Genomic DNA, 24,639 nt, shown 5'->3' with positions numbered 1-24,639 from the left:
CTACGGGAACTGCAGATACCCCCCCCTCCCCACCCCCAGCAACCCACCCCAATGTAAAAATATGTCGTGAATGACATATTTCTATTCAAAATAGCCATTTTAACCAAAAAGTGACTAGTTTGCGGGTATGCAGTGATAGTGGACAATGGATGTAATTTTGTCCAAACTGCTGTCCTCCTATCTCCTCTTCTCCATCAGAAGAGCAGATGGGAGGGACTTAAGACCGTACCTCTACCCCTAGCCTGCTTAGATGCACCTTCAGGTGGAGCAGTCGTTTCTGTCTGCAATTGATGATAAATCTTTCTTTCTTTCTTTCTGTTGCACCAGACGTCTCACACTACAAGCAGGGTAGCGCTGTCATGGTGCAGTTTTCTCAACTCATTTTACATTTGTTGAAGAGCTCTGCCTGGGCGTCTTCCAGTGCTTTACGAAGGAGCTGCTGACTGGGTTGTGGGATTTCTTTCACTGTGGTATTGGCATGAAAAAGACAGGAGTGAAAAGCAACTCAAAAACAAACATTCCAACACACAGTACATGAAGTCAAACAGCTCACCAATACTTTGCTTTAATTTCTGCAGCTTTTCTTGAGCTGCTGTTGAGGTAATACGACCCTCAGCCACCCGTTTTACCAAATCTCTCACTTCTTCTTCCTCCTGGATCCTTTTCTGAGCGTATTTCCGAATCAGCTCAGGTGACTACAAGAAAGAGCCATAAAAAGCAGAATTTACAAATAAATCAATGGCTTTGAAATTGTGCTGGAGAACTGAAATGTTTTGTCTGATATTTCTTGTTTTTGGACCCTTTAAAGTGCTATGTGATCCTTTTCACTAATTGTTGGCTGATTGGTACTCACCTCTTTTGTCTGGAGTTGTGCAGGTTTCTGTCTTTGTTCCATTAGATGCTTCCGGGCCGTAACTGCCTCCTTGCTGCTCATGTGTCCTTCTTTGACCTTGCAATGAATGTTTTTTAATTCTTTTTGAAAGGCCTCGTCATGCATGTGTTTTTTCCACTGCAGAAACGAAGGTTTCTTTGCTTCCTCCAGCTGGCGCTTCACTCTGGTTCAACACAAAGAGAAATTAGTACTTTGGTTCTCAGAAATCTAATTCAGGTCAAAAGCTTAATAAATTTTCATCACCAAAACCAGGAACAGTTCGTATTAGTCATTGGTTACACACACACACTCATAACAAGTGTCATCTGAATAGCCAGCGCTGAGAATTCTCTCAGACAAATCTAGGTTTTCAGTTCATTCCAGCATGCTCTCCTGTCTGAACAATGATAATGTTGAGAAGCCTTCTTAAACAGGGGAAGGTAAATGCTATGCTGTACCTCTGTGCCTCCTGCACCTGCTGATGCTCCTCCTGCACCTGCTTCCTCAGAGCAGCTGTTTTATTGAGCTTGACGGTCCCACCATTATTCTACGAGAATCATAAAAACTGATGACATTTTTGAGAAGTTGTCATCCTGAGACAAAATAAAAGAACTGATGAAAAAATCTCACCTTGATATTTGAAGAAGGTTCTTTACGAACTAGTTTGACATTTTCAGCCATGCCTCTTTTTACCTGGGGCTCAAGTTTCTGTGACAGGAATGAAAATTTAGTTGAAGTGTAAATGTAAAGTAAAGCTGGCTGCTTCAAGGATGTATAGGAAACAATGCTCCATACACCCATTTATACACGGTCCACACAGTCATGTGAGGATTACTGACTGAGATGATTGACTGAGAAACAGAATGAACTGACGGAAGGACGTTCCAGACCGAGATGACATCATCAGTGACAGATCTGACTTCATTCTCAGAATGACTAAACTGACATAACAGCCTGGAGTGCACCTGAAAAGCTTTGAAGTTCTGTGGCGTCATCTGGGTGGTCAGATTCCCGAGATCACAGTCATCCACCGAGAGTTCAGAGCCCTGAGATTAAAATGTGTCAGCGAGGTTTTGTGATGTCACACAACTTCCTCTTTTGGCAGAGAAGAAGATACACTGATAGCTGCCCTCCGCTATTTCTTTTTGCAGCTCCTTAAGTTGAACATGAATTTCGTCCGCTGTTTTGTAGACTTTGTTTTATTCAAGGCCAAGAATCAGAAATTAGACAGAAAAAAAAAAAAACCTTGAAGGTAACAATGTTCCAAACATGTTAGCAGGGTGTGCTTTGTGTGGTTTTAATGAAATTGTTTGAGTTTTTTTTTTTAAATAAAGCCATACAGAATTTCAAGTTTGCATTGAGAAAGTAATAGTTATGGCGGGCATTAACTGAAACATCTGAATACAGGAACGAGAAAAGTCATTTTGAGCTGAAGGGAATGAACTTCCCATGTAGCTGTAAAATCCTCAGGTTTAACCTTGGACATGGAGTCACAGCTTGGAAAAAAAATGCTCCAGCCATCGTATAAATGGGGTAATGCTTCAACTCCACAGAGAAGGACCCCTTGCCCAAACTGGGGCCCAAACCCGGAACCTTCTTGCTGTGAGACGACAGTGCTAACCACTGCACCACCGTACCGCCCTTCAAAATATCGACACTTTTGACAATTAAGTCTTTGAGGAAATGCATATCATTAACAGGAACATGGTTGAAAGTAACTAAACGATTGAGATTGTGTCTAAATGATATGCGGTTGGTGGGAACTACTTTTTCTTCTGCCGGGGTCAGTGCATAATGCGTAAGAACAGCGGCATATTGCTCAGTCAGTGTGTGGAGAGACAATGGCAGAGTGGAGAAGGAATCGTGTGGAGCTGTTTCACCTCCAGAAACAGTCAGAACACAGTCTGTGCTATCTGTGGGAAAACATGTAACCCACTCTAGGGTGCGCTATACTCGAGATTTGGTAGGAGCTGAGTCGTAAAGTACAATCACCATAAACACACAAGGCATGAGTTTAGTTAACTGCAGCTTTAGTTTTCCTTCAGAATGCAGAAAAACACAATTTACACCAATATGGAAAATAATAAAATGTGGTTTTATCAAAGTTGGATATGTTGCTGGGTGGAATGGCTGGCTTGCATGGTAATATGATAAATGTTTAACAGATTTAACGTTAACGCTGAGCGAAAGTAATTGTGCTGTCTGGTATGACCCATGGGTATGATCAAGACCCACCCAACCCACACCTTCACTGGTCAAACTCAAAGTTGGGTTCAAACTGGACGTACCTACAAAACATCCCACCGGTCAGCTAGTCCTCTGCCCCAACCTTGTTTGTAGGTTTTGTGTGTCTATGTATGCGCCGCCCCATAGTCTTCTGCATCTGCCGAGTGTGGATGAAAACAAGTGCAAAACTGGATACCCGCATTTGAGAGGAATATCTCGTCCGCGCCTGTGTGTGTGTTTGTGTGCGCGTGTGAAACTCAGGTAACTCCAGTTCTCTCTTACACTACGAGGTTTGTCTGATGGGGACCTGTTAATTCAATAATTGAGTGTACCTGGGGTCTGTTGAGTCATCGGGATATGATTTGGTGTTTATATCTTTCGTTTCAGATCAAAGAAGAGTTCAAACGAATAACCACAGTTCATCTGGACCGAACGTTTTTGTCCAAACTGGACAAGCACACCACCAAACTTGTGGAGATATTTAGGAAGAAAGGCGGGATTGCAGGAACGAAGATAAGACCGACGTTGGACTCACGAAGTGAGGTTAATGTTTTGATTAATGTAATTGCATCATCTAATGTTGATGAATGTATTGCTGATGTCTTATTTTGATAGTCTGTTCACCTCAAACTTTTTTCTACATCTCATCACTGTGTGTGATTTCTCACAGAAATGTAGACAATCTTGTCCTCTCTCATCTTATGTGCTCGAAAAAGCAGAGACATTTACATGATCTTCACTGTGAGTCTCTGAGTGGTCTCTGGGTTTGATTCCTATTCCTAAAGCTACAATTGAGCCCTTGATGGAGCACATTGTCTCAAGAGATACCATTAAGAAATATATTTTATGTTGCACACTTCTAATACACTTACCCACATAGAATGTTGTTGCAAGCTTACATTCCCTACAAGTCACTGTTCGCATTTGTGTGTGCTGTATTGTTCTCTGAAATTAAATATTCTTATAATTTTTAACAGCAACATATGGAAGGCTGGAGAGACATCATCATCCGTTGCTTGGCTGAGTTCCTTGGAGAGTCTGTAGAGGAGCTGATCAAAGAATACAAGGTAAATTTTATGATTTTTGGATGATCGAAGCCACACGGATTATCTCACCGTCCTCTACACTGAATTGTGGTTCACTGTGGTGTATTTATATTTCCATGCATTTCTTTACACTAACCTCAAACGCTCCCCAATGGTATGTGTCTGCAGATGCAGAGACTGCAGATTCAGACAGACCTGCAGGTCTGCATCTGCAGACACACCCTCCTCAACATTCTAGGCGTTTTTAACTGTTCCATGTTATTCAACCTCCCTTTCACAAACTGTTTGAAAACTAGACTCAGCCATTGATTTCTAATTCTAGTTGTATATGTTTTCACAGGATGTCAGCCAAGAGGCAGTGAAGGAGGACTGCAGTCAATACTTGATGAAAATCATCGTCATCCGTCAGAGACAAGACTATGTGTCTGTAGTCATAGAGGGGAAAGAGCTGTTGGAGGACTGCAGGAGTGTGGCAAATGCTTGCCTGCTCCTCATGGGTGTCATTTATGCAGTCAATCTGAGTTACCCACTGAAACTCAAATACACATTTGAGGTATTTCAGAAACTGCTTCTTGAGCTCGATGCTCTCAAAATGTCTTGTTGTTTTCAAAGGCTCTCCACAGGAAACTACTAGCATGAGTGTGTACAGTGCTGCAGTGTTTGGACTCCATCTGCCCATGCTCCACAAAGGATTCAGGTACTGTTGTTGCAGTGATACCTTTTCTCTGTTCTAAGATTTAAAAGAAAGGAATTCCCCACTTATGTGAAATTGCCAAGGTGTGTGTGTGTGTGTAATTTCTGAAAGTGTAAAAAAATTATTATTCTGTGACGGACACTTCTTCCCCGATTTTTAGAAATCTGTGAACATTTGGAAGAAAGTGTCATCAGCAGCAGGTCATGTTTTCTTTTAAGAGGATATTCACACTACTTCTCTATTGAGTGTGTTGGAGGATTCCTCACCTGCAATACAAAGGCTGTGTTTATTAGATTTTAAAGGATGTTCACTGTTTCTCAGCCCTATTGTGTGTGGACAGGAGTGTGTGTGTATGTGTGTGTGTGCATTTGTGCGTGGATGTCTGTAATGAGGCAAAGGTGTGTGTGTTTTCAATCCTTGTTCATGAACACCAAAGGAAGGTTAAGATGTTATGTAGACATACATATATGTCAATGCAAATGGGAAAATAAAATAAATTTAATTTAATTCAAGTAAATATTAATCATTTCATAGAATTAAACAAAGAAAAGCTTAGATAAATAAGAGTACGAACCACCAAAAATATTTAACTGGATTTTGTAATTAAAATGCAATGGTAGCTGAGTAAAATTTACTTCCAATAGGTGAGTACTGCTTGTGAGATTTACTAGAGTATGTTTTGTAAAGAAAAGGTGTTTTTACACGGAAAAAACTAACTTTGAGGTATAGTAATATTTATGTGGAAACATTCATAATTTCTACATTGGAATATTACATTTCAGAGATTACTTAATTAAATCATTAATATACACACATTTTTTCTGAGTAATAAAGGAATTGCAGGTTAAAAGTACAATTTCTTATAAATTTTCAAGTAATATTTACTCATTTCATAGACTTTGCTCATAAACCTAAAAATATTAAATACATTTTACGAATAAAATTCAACCGATTGAAATCTGCGCATGCTCAGAGGACGGATTCGCCTCGCGAGATTATCGAACCGTTCCTAGACCACTTGCGGCCAGAGCAACGTCTCCTTTTCCTCCGAATTCCCGCCATCCGCGCCTGCCGAACTCCTTTGAATTTTCAGCCGAAAATTTCTCCACTCTGGCAAGAGGTGAGTTTAAGATACGTCCACTCATGTTTGCAGTAGTAAGACGTTAATATCACTTGTTTTAATTCATCGTATTTGACTTTTTTGCTCGACGCCACCCTGTCGCCTTTTTTGTGAGGGGGGGGGGGGGGTGCGTCATTTTCTCCGGTTACCGTAACTTTCGATAGTGGGGCGTAGGGCTGTTATCTCCCAGTCGACTGGTCGATTTATTAGGCGATACGTTCTGGCTCGACCAAAATTCTGATTGGTCGATTTTTTTTGCCCCGTTAATTTCATCAGGAGGAAAGTACCAAGTGCTAATGGGGGTGTTTTAAAAGCACCCCTGTTAAACAGATAATCTATCTTTGAACACCCCCTTTTTTGCTATTTTGGACTCGCCCGACCCGCTGGAGACGGACAGACTGAAGAGTAGTAGAAGGCTAACTAACGTCTGGAGGTTTGATGAATGTTTATTTAATTTTGACAGTTTCATTTAAAGTCAGTCCTCGTCTACCATGTCAAAGACATCTGCAGCGTGGCAGCATGTAATGTGAATAGATAATGGAAAAAAGTCGAATGCAAAGTTTGCAAACAACGGTTTTCATGTCACAGCTCCACAACAAACACAACGACGTATCACCTAAAAACGGTAAGCTAACTTGTCCACCTTAGGTTGCCCCGTCTGTTTTGAGTATATGAACATGTCAGCATTGACATTTCAATGTTTTAGTTTAAAAATTGTTTTAAATGTAAAAATTCTTACCGTGGACTTGCCTTTTGTGTTTAAGAGTAAAGTTTTAAGTTAAAAGTAGGGCTGCAATCAACCAAAGAAATACTTGGTCGACCTTGAAGCCCTCAAATTTCGACTAAAAATCGAAAATTTTATATAGGAAAAATATACTGTCAACTATCAGCACAAGACCTGTTGAGGAATATTTAAGACAATTGTTTTTGTCACGTGATAATAACTGACCAACACGACCATTTGTCCTGTGCACAGAGCGAGACTGAACGGAGGAGCCCAGCATCGCGGCTGAGACACAAATAGACTTTTAAATTAAAAGTTTACTCTTAAACACAAAAGGCAAGTCCACGGTAAGAATTTTTACGATTAAAACAGAAACAGTTATTCGACTAAAAAGTTGAAAAATCAATTCTGATATGTTCGTGTACTCAAAACTGACGGGGCAACCTAAGGTGTACACGTTAGCTCACAGTTTCTAGGTGATACATACGTCGTCGTATTTGTAGTGGAGCTGTGACATGAAAACTGTTGTTGGCAAACTTTGCATTCGACTTTTTTTCCATTATCTATTTTCATGAAATGCTGCCACGCTGCAGATGTCTTTGACATGATGGACGAGGACTGGCTTTAAATGAAACTGTCAAAATTAAATATACATTCATCAAACCACCAGACTTTAGCCTTCTAGTACTCTTCACTCTGTCTGTCTCTAGCGGGTTGGGCGAGTCCCAAATAGCAAAAACAAGGGGGGTGTTCAAAGATATTATGTGCGAGACGGTGGTGCTTTCGGTACTTTCCTCCTGATGAAATTAACGTGGCAAAAAAATCGACCGATCAGAATTTTGGTGGAGCCAGAATGTATCGACTAATAAATCGACCAGTCTGATGCTCCTCTGTTCAGTCTCGCTCTGTGCACGGGACAAATGAAAGTGTCGGTCGGTTATTATAACATGACAAAAACAATTGTCTTAATATTCCTCAACAGGTTTTGTGCTAATAGTTGACACAGTATATTTTTCATATATAAAATTAGTCAATTTTTAGTCGAAATTTGAGGGCTTCAATCGACCAAGAATTTCTTCGGTTGATTACAGCCCTAGTGGGGCGGCATTTTGTTGGTGGATTCGTGGCGGACTGCGGCACCAAATTTGGGATGCGGACGGCAGCGAGCATGTGTGCATGTGCATTCACACCTGCCATTTTTGTCAGGTCGCCCTGTGATGTCATGCCAACTCTGCCGCATTCCACGCACATGCATATATGATCAAAAGGTTCAGGTCATTGTTTTAATTAAACTTTTCTGTTCTTTTACAGGGTCACTTAAAGGAGGAGTTTCTCTTTCTAGTGTTGTTGAGTGTAGAGCAGTTTTTTTTTCCATAGCACATATTTCTTATTTAGAAATGATGGAGACTTAAAGAGATCAAGATTGATTTTGAAACGCTATGAGATGGTCATGCAAAAGTTGCAGTTTTTCACCTATTCATTGGCTATCACTTTCACTCTCTCTTCCCTTCACTCTGTTTACTTCCTTAGTTCTACCTTTCCACACTATTCTCCTTCTCTTTTCTTCGTTTTTCCGTCACATTTGTCTTCTACCTATTCTACAACAGAGCAACAATATATACATACATACAATATATATATACAATATTGTACAACAGTTAGTTTCGACCAAGAAATTTGACTGGACAAGAGACATTCCTGATATAGAGTACTACAGCACTGGGACTTTTTACAGACATTATCACTCTGCTGTACAGGCGTTCTAATGACCGTCAATTAATGTTACATTAACTCTCTTAGATTGTGGCAAGCTACTAAATTTAACTCATCAGAAACACACATCATGCCACCAAAGCGACTGCCAACAGACTCTTATTTCAGTGGTTGTATGATAAATGGAAACATTCAGATAAATGTAAATGATACAAAGTAGCAGTAATATGCAGACAGTTGTTTATGTGTTGCCTGGCAACAGCCTTATCTCCCTTCCAGTTGTAGAACTATCTGTTTTGGCGGAGCTAAATAAATGATCAAGTAAACAAACAACTAATTATCTCTTGTCGCTCATCACCATTAACAAATAACATGCGCTTGTAGACCATTTGTATAAAAGCAATATCACACTCAAGGTCGTGCTGTTGTGCTGAATATCAGCACTGGTGTGATTATCTGTGGTCGAATCACACCGGTGTTGATATTCAGAGCAACAGCACAACCTCGAGTGTGATACTGCTTAATTATCTCATGGTAATCTACAATGATAAGTTACACCTTCACTAACAACAGTGACATAGGGCATCATCTAATCAGATGGTCTACATTTACAGCTACTACAATCATTGGTAGCTGTGGATGTGAGGAGAGGAGACTTGTGGTTAACAGAGAGATGGATAGCTGATAAATTTGAATTCACGTTGTAAGAGTTCATCTTATTCTTAAACTAAGGTTTATATAATATTATTCAGTGTGAATAACTATTTTAAAAGCTTATAAACGTAGAATGATGGGCGCACTAACTTTTGGCTGCTTGTCAGCTGTTTGCGCCCAGCAGCTGCTACTACTGTTACTTTAAGTATCTGACCAAAAGATGAATGAATGACGTGCTACAAGCTGAAATGGGGGCAAACCCTGAATAACATGATACACACAGACCTTGTGCACTGGTCTTTGTTCTTCTCTCTCCTTTTTGGCGCCACTAGAAGATTTTGTTTTTGTTTTTTTGATACTGCTGCGTCACCGTCTGGACATGCTTCGTGATGGCGTGTACACGTCACAGACCCGGTGCATCACAGGCCTCCCCACAGACTCCCCGTGCCTCACTGCTCGGCCCCCGTGCCTCCCCACTGACTCCCCGTGCCACGCTGCTCGGCCCGTGGCCTCAGAAGTTATCTCACTAAGTACCTGTTCAGTTCACACATAAAACATTAGGACTCATGGGTCTTGTTTCATTCATGTTACATTTATTTTTATTTTCCTTTACTTTGAAAGGTTTGGATACAAAGCAGATGCTATGATGAATGATTCTGTCACACCGCGGTGAGGTGGTGGTTATTTGTCTTGTCACTTTCTGTCTTATTGTGAAATATTGACTCGCCTCTCATTTCAGGTCACTTGCCCTTCCTCCTGGGCCAGTCTGTTTGTCTGCCCCGCCCTGATTGTTTCCACCTGTGTCCCCTTACCTTGTGTTTAAATAGTCTTTGTCTCCCCTTGTCCACTGCCAGTGTGTTTCGTCCTTGTGTGTTCACCCCAGCCAGAGATTTAAAGCCCTTTCCACAGCCTTGATCAAGTTACGCAGCCGTGCCTGTTGTTTTCTGTTTGCATCCCTCTGAGAGTTTTTGGTTGTTAGTTTTATACCTTAGTCCAGGTTTAGTAGTTTCGTTTACAGCCCTTTTTCCTTCCTCTGCTTGGAGTGATTTTTTTGTTGGTTAACTTTCATAGTCCTAGGCCTCCAGTTTTCAGGAGTGCTTTTGAGTTTCCTTCGTTCTGTCTTTTTTTTCCTCCGCAGTTGGAGTGATTTTCATTTATTGATGATATTTGATAGCTTTTGTGTTTTCCTCCTTGATTGGAGTGAGTTTCATTTTGTGTCTGTTTCATAGCTCTGAGTAGATTAGTTGAATTTTCAAAGCCTTTTGATTTCTCTGCTCGGAGCATCATACAATAAAATCCCTTGCCGTGAACCCTGCATCTGCGTCCTGTGTCTGAGCCTGGTCCTGTCAGATTCAGAGCTGTTACGTTAAACGTTGTACATTGATACGCATTTAACTTGAATGTCAACGTTAGCTGAGGGATGCAAGGAAAACAGTCGGTTTCTGCTCCAAATAGGCATCATTCATCATCAAGAGACCATTATGTCAGGACACCCTTAAACTTGTTTTACCCTTAAACAGTGTGTTACTTGACATTAACTCAGTTTAACAACATATTAAGTACCAAATATTATTGCTTTTTGAGTTTTCACTGACCATCACTCTCATCCATTGAGAAGATAAAGGCAACGCATCTTAAAACGTGATGTCACAACAAAGATGTTTTTCGTGAGGAGAGGATTTCAACAAGTTTTTGAAACCATCTCACATCTGCTCCGATCGCATCCCATGTCTACGGGAACTGCAGATACCCCCCACCCCCAGTATCAAAATGGATTAGAAGTCAATTTATGTACAAACACCATTTTTCTTCGTGATGGATTTCATGCTTAATCCTGATACACACAATTGTTCCCTGGTTCTCTCGGCGCTTTGTTCTGTCTTTCACATACCTCTGTTGCACCTTAAGTGTAAAGGTATGTTCACACCGAATGCGACGCAAATTTTTCGTGCGACAAGTTTACATGTAAGGTCTATGTAGAGAGGAGATTACATGCAAATGTGCGTGTATACTTGCCAAACGATGTGATTTTCTCAAATCTTGCGTCTACTTCACGTAACGTGTCAACCCAGCCAACATTTTTATGTAGGGCCCGTGTGGGTATAAAGTGGGCCAAAAAATGGGCCCTATATGGAATTGTCAGATCGCACCCAAATGAGATTGTCCGTGTGTTCCATGTTGGCCCCACACCAATTGCACGTGTGGAGTTAAGGCATGATTACACCAGGTTTTAGGTGGGCCCCAGCTGGGCAAAACAGACAAGACCCATATTGGGCCCAGCTTCTAGTCCTATGTGGGTCCTACATGGGGATAGTATGGGTTGAAATATGGGTTGCAAGTGGGGGTGTCTGTGGGTTCTATGTTGGCCCCATGCTAACTAACCATGTGGGTTTCAGGCAGGATTACAGTAGGTGTTAAGTGGGCCCCAACTGAGCTAAATACACAAGACCCATCCTGGTCCAAAATTGAAGATCCCTGGTCTATGCTACCCCACTGACCAGAATTAAAAGATCTGAATAATTTTCAAATAAAATGATACATGTGTCTCTCATTTACAAACCTCTGTTTTTTTGTTGTTGTTGTTTGTTTTAAACCTGTCCTGTTCAGCAGCAGGGGCAAGCAGCATCAATGTTCCTGGTGCCTTGTTGTACTGAAGCAGTTTTACTCTGCATAGGAGGAATCTGATAAACTCCTCCTATTGCCATTTATGTTTAATTTTATTAGGAATGGTATTGGTTAATTGATAAAGCTACCGGACTGAGGCTCAGGAGTGGATAGGAAGAGAGAACAGGGACAGGATAGGGACGACAAGGGGGAGGGGGGAGACAAAAACAACAGCAATAGCAGAAAAACAAACAAAAAACAAACAGAAAAAGTAACAACAACAGAGAGGAGAAAAGCAAAAAACATTGGTTGCAGAATTTCCGGTGCAGGCTTACCATTTGGTTTAATGTAATTTTTAGATAAATGTCTGAGTGTGTGTTTATGGGTCAGTTGTGCGCCAGGACATCGCACCCCAGTCCAGGATAGCAGGTAGGTCAGGACCAGGCCACCAGAGCACCCAGAAACCCCCAGGACATGGGGAGCCCAAGGCCACCCCTCCCCCCAGGAAACAGCCACAAGTCCAACCCATGCCAGGACCCGTAGGAAAGCATAGGAGCAGCAACCCCCACCCGGATGCAACCCCCAGAGAGACGGGGCAGAGATGACCCCTGTCCCGCTGGGCAGCATGAGCAGAGCCAAGGAGCATAGGGCCCCTCTGGCCCGAGACCTGACCAGAGCCCCCCAAGAGGTCCGCCAGCGGCGAGGCTGACACCCACCCACACCCCACACCCAGGCGGGGCAACCACAGCCCACCACAATGACCAGGCCCACCGCCCCCGTACAGAGCTATCCCCCCCCCCAACCCACGATCCCCATCCCCTCCACCCATCCCCTGTTCTCCCCCTCCCCCCAGAGCAGGCGGGCTTCAGGCTATAGGGCACCACCAGCCAGCCCGCCTGCCGGGGTGAGTCGAAGGCACGCACGCCCAGGACTGCCACCCCCGGACAAAACAATCATACTCTCATCTTCCTCCATACAGGGGCTGAGTACTCCATAGATGCTGATACGTTCCAGGGCACCTCAGACTTAGTGAAACCGCCAGCGAGCGATCCACCGCACAACAGCAAGGCCCGCGACCAACCCCAGCCCAACCACCACGCCGGGAGGAGGACCCCCCCCCCCCCAAAGAGCAACGGCCAGGCCCCCAGGTCTGCAATGGTGCAGTTAGCAAAGGAAGCAGCACTGGACCCATTCCCTGCCCCAGCTGCCCCCCCCATCCCAACATGGGTGCAGGGTGCGTGTTGTGTGTGGGAATGTAGATGTGATGATGTGGATGACTAGAATGTAGTTCAAATTGGTGGAGGCACCCAGGGCATGGGAGCCCCGCCGGTTGCAGATGGCAGAGTCTCCCGGTACATCCTCATGCACTCCCCCAAGCCCTAAATGTCTACGATGTGATTAAAATTGGGGGGTCCAGCCCCTCAAGGCCTAGTGTCACATAAGATGTGATGTGATGTGATGGGACAGAGAGGCGCTGAGGAATGGGCCAGACCTGCAAGGGGCCAACTTCCAGACTGGCCCCGCTGACCACCCCGTCACCACTGCAACCAGCCGACAGGGAGTCTAGCCCACCTGGTCCAGGGGTCAGATTGGAGCACCAAGGGGCACTGTCCGGAGATCCAGGCAGAGGGTCCACCACCGCGCAGTACGAGGGCAGGGAGGGCCCAGGCCCCCGGTGCACAGCGGAACCCCCAGCCTGAAGCCCATGGTCAGGGCCCCCAGTTTGATCAGCATCAAGGAGGTCAGCCCCCATCCTTCAGACGTCCCCAAGCATCCTCCCATTGTCCGGGAGTGGCGGCAGTCCAGGACATCGCACCAGGGCCCAGCCGTTCAAGGACCGGCCAAGGTTAGCAAACCCCTCCCAAATGTGGGTGCGACCCCCCGGGGGAGCGGCAGGGTCCCAGGCCAGCAAGTCCCAGGTACCAAGCAATCCACCTCTACCTCCCTCCCTCCTGACCTTTGTGCAGTCTGTTAGTGGAGCACTGGCAAGCTGACCAGAAAGTTTAGATAGTAAACAAATTCCAAGACATGTCGAATCAATGGGGTAGTAGAAAAAACATGCCCCTGTCTCAAAAAGTTCACACACTACATGTGTTTCTGCAGTGGAATGCACAATGTCCCTCACAATTGCAACTTTGCCCCCCAGTTCAAAACAATTGGAACCACTGGAGTTTGAGATTATTGTGTCTTTGAGTTTATACGTCTTGTATTGAACACCCTGGTGCATGGAAACATCTGTTGGCAGTGGTCCAGATGCATGCGGCTGTTTCAGTTCAACATTTTCAGGCCTGTCTTTTGACGTGAGGAAAAAGTTGCCTATCATAGACACGTCTGACAATTTGTTGCACAGGACCCTGTGGTCTTCTCACCATATTTTTCAACTGTCCTAAATAATTCTCAAAAGGAAAACATACAACTGAATCCAGAGGGCCATATTTCTCAGCATCATCTGCTAAATGTATGAGACTGTGGGTACTGTTAACCAGAAATCTAGTCCCATATATCTTAGCAAAGTTGGTAAAACCACAGAACTCTCTACACAGAGGAGATAGAAGTATTCTCATAGCACATGACAAAACCAGGAAGTTTCTGTAATGTTGATTGGGCAATCTTTGAAAAAGCCCAACTGGCCCTGTTGTATAATAAGAACTGCCTGAATTCTGTAGCCTTCCACTGGCCATATTCGGACAAAGATCTTGCCTTTCTGGAGAAACTCCAGAGTAAGTTTTGTCTACTCAGTTTCAAGTGATCAGAGATGGCGGAAAGGACAGAAGATGGAACCCGACATTGCAATGGCCCCTTAAACCACAGAGCAATCAGTTTACGCACAATCCCCAAGCAAACTAAATGCATGTAGTCTAGAGGAAAAGTAGAAACCATACCAATGCCTAGCCCATGGAGAGGGGATTTAGAGTGATGGTGGTCTTCATCAGACATTTGTTCAAACTGAGTGTCTGTCCTCAACCTGGAATCCATATCTGGAAACACAATAATACCGTCAACATAAATGCCATGCTGTGTGCAACGCTCACAAGAACTATAGCCACCATGACCTTTGATACATTTTAAAAAAGCTCTTGCTGGGGTGTCACAAATAAAAGCATCTGGAAGTGCAACTTTTGGTAATTCAACTATTTGACCCAAAATAGGCCAGAGCTGCATATTAGTGCTCCTTGAAAGAGGCAAACAATCAACATTCACATGAAGAGTCAATGCGTCTGTTATCAGTTCATGCTCATTTATAATTTTCTGCTCAGACAGTATTGTATTTGCAAGCCCAAAGTGGTAGTAACTTCCCCGTCCCATCTCTCTGACCTCACAATCTGTCACTGTACCGAGGAGAGTTCTGGGATCCCTGGGTACATCCAGACCTAGCTCCAAGGGTATTGCTAGTAACTCTGACAGTGCGGAATGAGACACCTGACGGTTAGCTGCCCATTCAGCTAGTTTCACATCCTGCACATCTTGGCCCACTGCCTGCATTTCTTGATCCACTGGCTGCTATGGGCTTCCCATATGGGGCCCGTGTAACTGAAACAATGTTGGTCCGAGATCCTGTTACCCAGTTCCGCCCCATTTCCACTCTGCCCACTTATATCCCTTATGGGGCCCATAGTGTCCGCCCACATGGGCTTCCTATATGGGACCGATGTTACTGAAACCATATAAGGCCCAGAAAATTTGCCCTGTTCAAGTCCATGCCCATTTGATACCCATGAAGCCCATTGATAACCCATATGGGGCCCACATATATATGTTGGCTGGGAAAAGAGCTCTTTAAGTTCATTTTCCTCCTGGTCCTTTCCTGAGCGTATTTCTGAATCAGCTCAGGTGACTACAAGAAAGAGCCACAAAGAGCACAATTTCCAAACAAATCAATGGCTTTGAAATGGTGTTGGAGAACCGAAATTCTTTGTCTAATATTTCTTGTTTTTGGACACTTAAAACTAATTGTTGACTGATTGGTACTCTCTTATCTGGAGTTATGAAGGTTTCTGTTTCCATTCCATCAGTTGCTTCTAGGCCATAACTGCCTCCTTGCTGCTGATGTGTCTTTCTTTGAACCTGTGATTAATATTTTTCATCTCTTTGTGAAAGGCCTTGTCACGAGTCTTTTTTCCACAAGAAAAGAAGGTGTCTTTGCTTCCTCCAGCTGGCGCTTCAGTCTGGTTCAATTCAAAGAGAAATTCGTTCAGAAATCTAATTCAGGTCAAAAACTTTACAAATACTCATCACCAAAACCAACATTTAGCAGAAGCGTAAGTGAAAAGTAAAGGTGGCTGCTTCAAGGATGTATAAGGAAACACATTTTTTTGAATGTTCCTATTATTCAACCCTCATGATTGTGAGCAGTGAGTGAAGCCACATTTACACATAGGCAGGTATTTACAAAAACTGATGCTTTCCCCCGTCTATATTTTCAAAAATAACATTGTTGACATTAACATTTCAAAAAATGAAAGTCAACCAGCGGCGGCTTTGCTCATGTGCGATTCATTTGTAGTCTGAATGGAGGCTCATTGAGAAGAGTAGGTGATACGTGCTTTAACGTCAGAGTCTCCAATGACACCACAAAAAGTCGAAAAATTTGTTGCTTGTCGCTTTTTTGAAAATTAGTCGCTAGAGGGGGTCTGAAAACTCACTAAATATAGCGACAAATTGGCTCAGTTGGAAACACTGCTAAAATCTCCAAGTTTAACACTGTTTAAAGACATTTTAAGAACTACACATGAATAATTGTGAATAACTTTAATGTCATGGAAAAGAGAAATGCAATGCACAGTAGCATGCCTGATCTATCCTGTATAGTGGTGTATCTGCTGTACCACTAAAGACAAACAAAGACCTAAATGTTACTGTATGGAAATGTCGAAGGAAATCAATAGCGCTTACTGGTTTATGTTTCTCCTTTTGTGGGATGAGCTCAGGCTTGGCAGAACATTTTCATTTGGTTTGATCACCTTCTGTGACCTTATGTGTCACAGTGGCTTTTAATGGCGCCTTCTTGACCAGTGAGTCAGTGAGGTTTTGTCATGTCACATAACTTCCTCTTTATGTATTTAGGGCTGCACTGAGCAATTAATCCTAATATCGGGCATTAATGTGACCCATCCATCCATCCATTTTCTACTGCTTATCCTGTCAAGGGTCGCGGGGGGACTGGAGCCTTTCCCAGCAGCCTTCAGACGAGAGGCGGGGTTCACCATTGCAGGGCCAACACATATTGAGAGACATCCATTCACACTCAGAGCAACGCCTACGGTCAATTTAGAGTATTCAATAGACCGTATGCACTAAGCTCAGTGACATTATGGTTTAACATAATACCGCTCATTCATTTTCGCTAGCTTCTCACAGCCTTTGACACCATTCTCGATCGACTAAACGTGAGTGTTAGGAAGAAAGTTTTCAGGGCAGCACATTTCCAAAGATTGGAGAGTACATACTCCGAACACTGCTGTGTACCACTTTGTACGGCATCTTCTAAATTTAATAGTGTGCTCAGCTTTCATGGCTTTCTGTCCAATCCTGCTCTGAGGAGCCAATGGCTCGTTAAGATTCAGCGGGAAAATTGCACGATTACCTCTCACACAAAGGTTTGTAGCAGACACTTTGTGTTTGAAAGTCTGATTGAGCCAGCTAGACCAGGTGGTAAAAGAAGGCTTGTAAAAGGTGCTGTACCGACACTTTTTGAGTGGAACGAATACTCCATCAAAACACAGCGTCGTAGTGTGTGGAGAGAGCCGAGCGGCCGAGTGTGGAAGACCCCGGCAACCAACAAGAGCATAATGCCGATATCACGATGGACCATGATTACTGCTCAAAACCCGAGCCAGCTGCACTGGACATGTCTTTATCTGCTGCGGAGGACATGTCTATAGAAATCGAGGAGCTCGGGAAAGAGAGGAGCTGCGGATCCAGAGAGAGTTTGGGCTCCAGCGGTTTGCCGGCTCTGATGTCGACATCTTATTTTACACCCGATTTTCAAACAATGATCGCCTGATGGGGTTTTGGTCCCTGATAGAGCCCTCACTTCACAAAATGGTCTGGGTGTCACAAGCAAAAACAGCTGCCAGGAGAAACAAGGAGGTGGAGAAACCTGTACCCCTGTCCACAAGACAAATGCTCCAGCCTGTTGAGTTTTTTTCTCTTCCTCACCTTCCTTTCAGCTGGTTTGAAAGAGAGAGACCTTGCACATCAGGTCAATGTCCATCAGTCAACAGTGAGCCGCATAATTGCAACATGGACACATTTGGGCATTTGCATTCAACAAGGCCAAATCTGGGATATTCAGCAGGGTCAAAAACAATGCCATCAGGACAGGCAGCTAGCCAGGGTGTAGAGGGGTGAATGGTCAGACCACAGGGTGAGTAGTTGACATTCTGCAGCCTGCTGTATTTAGCTGCCACTGCAGGCTCCACCTCTGCAGTCTGCCTTGTGCCCTTGATTACACGCTCTGCAAGCGAGTTTGCAGAGCTCTGTCCTCTGACTTGGCACATCTCTCGACACCGAGAGGCAGTCACCCTGGGTCTGCGGAGCTCATGCCACTCAGCACAGGAGCTTTGGTCTCGTGTAGCCTCCTCAATCTTGTGAGCCATCTCTGTTGATAGGGACAAGCTCTTGAGATGGAGAAGCTCCTCCTCTGAACACAAATCCACAGAGAGATGTCAAAATACCATACTCCCCCAGTGGCAATTGTGGTGTCGGCGGTGTGTTGTGTCTGATGCTGTATCTTGATGTCAGCGCAGGCTTTTGGTACGAAAGAACACTTCCTTTCTGCACCAGACCAAAGGCACTTTCCACAAATGGCTTGTCAGGTCCCATGTTCATCATGGTCACAAGTGGCCTCTCCTCGATGCTGAACCTCGCATATGCCTCATTTATTTTTAATAAGCCAGGATCCGGAAGTGGTCCCACCATGCCTCTGTAAAATCCACTCCTTCAGAATATTGTTGGGGCAACACAGAAAATTAAGGGGTAAAAAAGGTCACATGCATAACAGTTACCAAAGCAAGCTATCAACACAAGTAATTATTCCTAGCTCGTTTACCTTACTCCAGTCTGAGCAGTTTGATGATGCTTTGGTTTGATGAGTTGAACAGTCCTGGTTTCACACCCTAAATTAGATAAAACCCTTTGCTGTGAGTGGAATCACTTAAAGCTGAAGATCAGAGACAACTACACTTTAGCTCATTTAAATTACCATTGTTCGTGGTTAGTGCCATTGCTGTTCAGATTCTGTGCAGCTATGAACAAGTGGAACAACAGCCGTGTCCACCTGTGAATAGTGTGCAGTTTGGAACAACAGTGGCATTGTGCGACTACACAAAACAGAACCAGCAACATAGGAGCACTGACTGTACATCAGCTCAACAGAGGCTGAATCACAGAGCATGATCTAAGAAGGAAAAAGACATAAAAAAAAATTAGAAGACATCCTCTCACACAGAAAAGAGCCAGTGGATTAATAGAAAGAGAACAGCGTTCACTAAACAATACCTTAAAATGAACCTTACCTCTCTGAATGCTTTATAACACCATTTCTCCCTGAAATGCCGTAACACGAATACCTGGAAGTATTGAGTGCATAGAGTCCATTAGCCTCGTCCCCTCTTGATGTCTTCGGACTATGGGAGGTTGCTGCAGTATCCAGTGAGAACCCACGCAGGTACAGGGAGAGCATGCAGACTCCACACAGAAAGATCCCAGGCTTGCACCCCGAACCTTCTTGCTGTGAGGCGACAATGCCAACCACTGCACCACGTGCTGCCCTTTTGACCCACTGAGTGAAAATAGTCGGTTTCACAAAAAACAAGTTTCCCAGACAGCAAGAGCAGGAACTAACCACATTGGGATTAGCTGGCAAGGTTCAACAGCAGCTGCAGTATAACACACGCCAGATTTGGAAGGAGATAACTTTTAGCTGAGAAGAGTCAGGGACAGGATGCACTGTTTGGACTACAGTTGAGCTCAGTGTCAAGCAGACCTACCTTCTTGCTCCTCTGCTCACCTTTTCAATCCTCTCCATATGCACTTTGCATTCTGGCACCTTATTTACAGCTTAACGGCAGTTAGCATGATTGAGGGAAAAGCCAAATCTTTAATCCGAGCGTCTTGGTAGAACACATGTACAGATTTTCTTTCTTAGTCTTAGTGTGTGTGTATATATATATATATATATATATATACACACACACACACACACACACACACACACACACACATACACACACACAGTGGGGCAAAAAAGTATTTAGTCAGCCACCAATTGTGCAGGTTCTCCCACTTATGAGAGGCCTGTAATTTTCATCATCGGTACACCTCAACTATGAGACAAAATGAGAGAAAAGAAATCCAGAAAAATCAAAGTTTGATTTTTAAAGAATTTGTTAATTATGGTGGAAAACTATCATTTGGTCAATAACAAAAGTTCATCTCAATACTTTGTTATATACCCTTTGTTGGCAATGACAGAGGTCAAACATTTTCTGTAAGTCTTCACATACACTGTTATGTTGCTGGTATTTTGGCCCATTCGTCCATGCAGATCTCCTCTAGAGCAGTGATGTTTTGGGGCTGTTGCCGGGCAACACGGACTTTCAACTCCCTCTAAAGATTTTTCTATGGGGTTGAGATCTGGAGACTGGCTAGGCCACTCCAGGACCTTGAAATGCTTCTTACAAAGCCACTCTGGCAGTGTGTTTGGGATCATTGTCATGCTTATAGACCCAGCCACGTTTCATCTTCAGTGCCCTTGCTGATGGAAGGAGGTTTTCACTCAATCTAATGATTCATGGCCCCATTCATTCTTTCCTTCACACGGATCAGTCGTCCTGGTCCCTTTGCAGAAAAACAGCCCCAAAGCATGATGTTTCCACCCCCATGCTTCACAGTAGGTATGGTGTTCTTTGGATCGTTCTCCAAACAAGTTGAGTTTTTACCAAAAAGTTCTATTTTGGTTTCATCTGACCATATGACACTCCCAATCCTCTTCTGGATCATCCAAATGCTCTCTAGCAAACTTCAGACAGGCCTGGACATGTACTGGCTTAAGCAGGGGGACACATCTGGCTCTGCAGGATTTGAGTCCCTGGCAGCGTGGTGTGTTACTGATGGTAGTCTTTGTTACTCTGGTCCCAGCTCTCTGCAGGTCATTCACTAGGTCCCCCTGTGTTCTAGGATTTTTGCTCACTGTTCTTGTGATCATGTTGACCTCATGGGGTGAGATCTTGCGTGGAGCCCCAGATCGAGGGAGATTATCAGTGGTCTTGTATGGCTTCCATTTTCTAATAATTGCTCCCACAGTTGATTTCTTCACACCAAGCTGCTTACCTACTGCAGATTCAGTCTTCCCAGCTTGGTGCAGGTCTACAATTCTGTTTCTGGTGTCCTTTGGCAGCTCTTTGGTCTTGGCCATAGTGGAGTTGGGAGTGGGACTGTTTGAGGTTGTGGACAGGTGTCTTTTATAATGATAACGAGTTCAAACAGGTGCCATTGATACAGGTAACGAGTGGAGGACAGAGGAGCCTCTTTAAGAAGAAGTTACAGGTTCGGTGAAAGCCAGAAATCTTGCTTGTTTGTAGGTGACCAAATACTTATTTTACCGAGGAATTTACCAATTAATTCATTAAAAATCCTACAATGTGACTTCCTGGAGTCTTTACCCCCATTCTGTCTCTCATAGTTGAAGTGTACCTATGATGAAAACTACAGGCCTCTCTCATCTTTTTAAATGGGAGAACTTGCACAACCCATTTTGTGTGTGTGTGTGTGTGTGTGTGTGTGTGTGTGTGTGTGTGTGTGTGTGTGTGTGTATAGTTTGATAGATTGGATTGTTAATAGTTAACACTTTTTGTGGGCATGATATGATAATCAGCAGCACTTATTGCGGCAAATGTCATCAAACTTAAAACAGCTGTAACCGACTTCACGAAGTTAGAACCATGTGTTACCATTTATCCTTGAAATGCCACTTGTGACTGCTGTTAAGAAAGCCCTCAGACTAATTTGCACCAGAAGCCTTTTTCACTAGAAGCCGTCTGTCTTTTGTTACAGAAAGAATTCCACCGGAATAGTTGCAGTAATTTACACTCATAAAATATTGACAGGAGTGCTTTTTCTCTTCCTCCTCTATTTCTTAAGTGTAAAATTATGAGCCTTCCAAAAATAATGAATGTGTAATTAAACATTAAACCATTATTTTTAAGGACTAAGACATTGCTAATTTGTAACATCAACATCTTCCTGTGTCATCATTTACACCATGAAGCATGAGGAGTCAAATTGAATACAGTATTATTACAAACGCATGTGAGCATGAGCAATTTGTAGGCCAAACCAGATGTTCGAATCACCATGAGAACCTTCGGCTGAAAGCCAATGGGACTTTCACAATTTTTTTTAGATTCATGCATAAGTTAAACTTTGTGGTGGACAGAGGTTTATGAGTTTTACATGTTTTTTTCAGCAAAATCAACTCCTAGTTGTGACAATGAAAGAATGAAAATGTGTTCTGTTTTTGTATATTTATAGTTTGCAATACGGTTGTATTACAGTCACTAAAATTACCAAAATAAAAAATATTAATATTAACTTACCTCCTGCTGTACATCTTCATTTAACTGCTGCTCCTCATCTTGTCATTCATCCCTGTTGAGTGGAGTCTGAGTCAAGGAACGATGCGGAACTCTGGATGACCTCTTGTGTTGCATTTGACTGAGATGTCCTCACAGGTACAGTCTAAAGATCTTGACTCTGTATGTTCATCTGCTTAAGTTTGTGGATGTGGAAGTGCAAAGAGTGTTTTGTATCATTTTCCACTCAGAAACTCTACTGGTGATTCAGAGGGCTCAAGGACCTGGTTCAGCTCCCTTATCAGGTTCTACTGCTCAGGTTTGAGTGTTAGAGCCTATCCCAGCAGCCTTCGGGAGAGAGGTGGGGTTCACCCTCGCTTCCTTGCAGGGCCAACACATATAGACAGACAACCATTCACACTCACAGTCACACTTACAATCAGTTTAGAGTATCAATCAGCCTCGTCCCCTCTTGATGTCTTTGGACTGTGGGAGGAAGCTGGAGTACCTGGAGAGAACCCACACAGGAACAGGGAGAACATGGAGACTCCACACAGAAAGATCCCATACCCAAAACGGGGCTTGAACCCAGAACAGTCTTGTTGTGAGGCGACAGTGCTAACCACTGCCAATCTGTGCCTTTCTTGAAAAATGTGCTGCTACTAAGACGTTAGCACTGTTACTGTGGACGACAGCCTTGATTTTATCTTCTTCTATGTCAAATTTGGCCGTTACTTGCTTAATCCACCCTGCACTTTGCAGCCGTGTGTCTCTCCTCAAAAGGCATCATTGTCATGCAGTGGAACACCATGTTTCAATTCTTTTCATGGTAATGGCATGCTTCAAATATCACTTGTGAGTGCAACACTGTCAGTCTCTTGCAGGGCTTGTTTTATCTGGCCTTTGATGCCTTTATACTTTTTCTCCATCTGTTTTTTGAACAGGGTTCCTGATGGTAGCCCGTAATTGAGATGGAAAGTGAAAATCGTTGCTTTAAAGCCACCATCCTCCACTGTACTCAGCAGCCAGATGTCATGACAATCATGTTTAAAATGCTGTTGGTCATCTCAGCTGCTTGTTAAAGGGTATATGATTGGGTTTTGTGCACAAATTTGTCCAAAGTAGACTGGGATGATTTACTGAAAATAGGAGAAATAATAATTAGTTAATTGATATTACAAGAGCTAAAAGTCATAATCGTACAGTAGACTCATGGCTGTGCATTTATAAAACCTAAATTTACATCAGCTGACCCAAGTCACTGCCTTCAAACTAAAATGAGTGCATAATAAGTAGGCTCTAGTACAACTTATGATATTTTATCCACCAACCAAGAGAGAGTGAAACACGTTCTTGTTCCACTTAACTGTATTGTCTGCTAGAAGCGACCGGCTGCTGATAAGTATGCTAAATTTGACAACGTCTTAGCTGACATTATTATGTTTATTTCGTCATCTTCTTCATTGCACAGTAGTCATTTTGCAGCTTAAAAAACCTGAATGAACTTAGCATTAGCATTAAGGGCATAATTACTAGACACCATTGTAATTCGCAAGCAATACATATGATGTTGGTCATAATCAACTGCAACTATATTAGTTATGTACTTTAACATTGATCCCATTGATTTCTGCTTGGTTTGTTTTACTTCATCTCAGGTCGTGCACTCTCTGGAAGGAAGAATGGATGTCTTCTGTTGAGGTGCTGCGGCATTGATGACGTCCAGTTATGGTACACTAGCTGGAACTTCCAATGAATACATCTCACGATGTTCCCCTTAACTTTTATTCGGAAATGCTCCCAAAACTAAGAGATTCTCTGTTGTTTTTTCCCTGCACGTTTCTGCTCTTTCATTGTCACTCTTTTCCCTCATGTCTTCCATTTTCCCTCTCCAAAAACAAAACACTGTCATTATTAAAAGTGCTCTGTGTAAAAGACCATGACTTGTGCTTTACAATTAAATAAAAGACTACTCAAGGCAGAGGAAAGTCCTTGATCTTTTTTTATACTGAAGGTACTTGAAAATTTGTTTGTGCCCGACAGTCAGCCTCTCATTTAGCCACTTCATCAATCACCATTTTTACACACATAAACACTGTCACAGTCATGTCTGTACTGTTAAATGCTTGGATGATGACCTTTTTCAATTTGGATTCTGGAGTGTTGAGCTTAGTATTAGTCATTATTTCTTCTCAGTGTGTTGATGCACTTTCTCCTGTGTAATGAACCATTTTGTTATTTCCTGTTTTATTTTGAAATCACATCTCTCCTATACCTGGGTTTCCCTGTATGTTTCCTATCTCCTGGCATTTTTCCCTCTTTTTTGTGGGATCATCAGTATCTTATCAAGTCAAGTCAATTTTATTTATATAGCACCAAATCAAAGCAAAACTTATCTGTTGACACTGAACAA

The 24,639-nt window shown here is 43.1% G+C and overlaps 1 protein-coding gene and 1 long non-coding RNA gene across 2 annotated transcripts; one reads left to right on the top strand and one right to left on the bottom strand.

Annotated features, from left to right (window-relative positions):
• Positions 1-373: 373 nt before the first annotated feature.
• Positions 374-1,574, bottom strand: LOC147260335 (cilia- and flagella-associated protein 99-like). Its single transcript, XM_086205225.1, has 5 exons — positions 1,502-1,574; positions 1,330-1,418; positions 854-1,055; positions 518-695; positions 374-465 (listed from the first exon to the last, which is right to left on the bottom strand). The coding sequence occupies exons 1-5, from the start codon at positions 1,550-1,552 to the stop codon at positions 374-376; spliced, it is 612 nt and encodes a 203-aa protein (XP_086061351.1). The 5' UTR covers positions 1,553-1,574.
• Positions 1,575-22,069: 20,495 nt separating this feature from the next.
• Positions 22,070-24,113, top strand: LOC147260334 (uncharacterized). The gene is made up of 3 exons (XR_015116286.1): positions 22,070-22,385; positions 22,478-22,545; positions 23,885-24,113. It is a non-coding gene; the product is annotated as an uncharacterized LOC147260334 (long non-coding RNA).
• Positions 24,114-24,639: the final 526 nt, after the last annotated feature.

This window comes from Aulostomus chinensis, chromosome 6 (genome assembly GCF_037954235.1).
Source record: "Aulostomus chinensis isolate RoL2024-O1b breed Wild chromosome 6, RoL_Achi_v1.0, whole genome shotgun sequence".
NCBI lineage: Eukaryota > Metazoa > Chordata > Actinopteri > Syngnathiformes > Aulostomidae > Aulostomus > Aulostomus chinensis.
This window is presented reverse-complemented; position numbering and strand designations above follow the sequence as displayed.

Coding starts and splice junctions, on each gene's coding strand:
- LOC147260335 (XM_086205225.1), bottom strand. CDS start 1,552: ATGGCTGAAAATGTCAAACTAGTTCGTAAAGAACCTTCTTCAAATATC. Junction 1,419..1,501: donor AACCTTCTTCAAATATCAAG/GTGAGATTTTTT, acceptor TGATTCTCGTAG/AATAATGGTGGGACCGTCAA. Junction 466..517: donor CATGTACTGTGTGTTGGAAT/GTTTGTTTTTGA, acceptor CCAATACCACAG/TGAAAGAAATCCCACAACCC.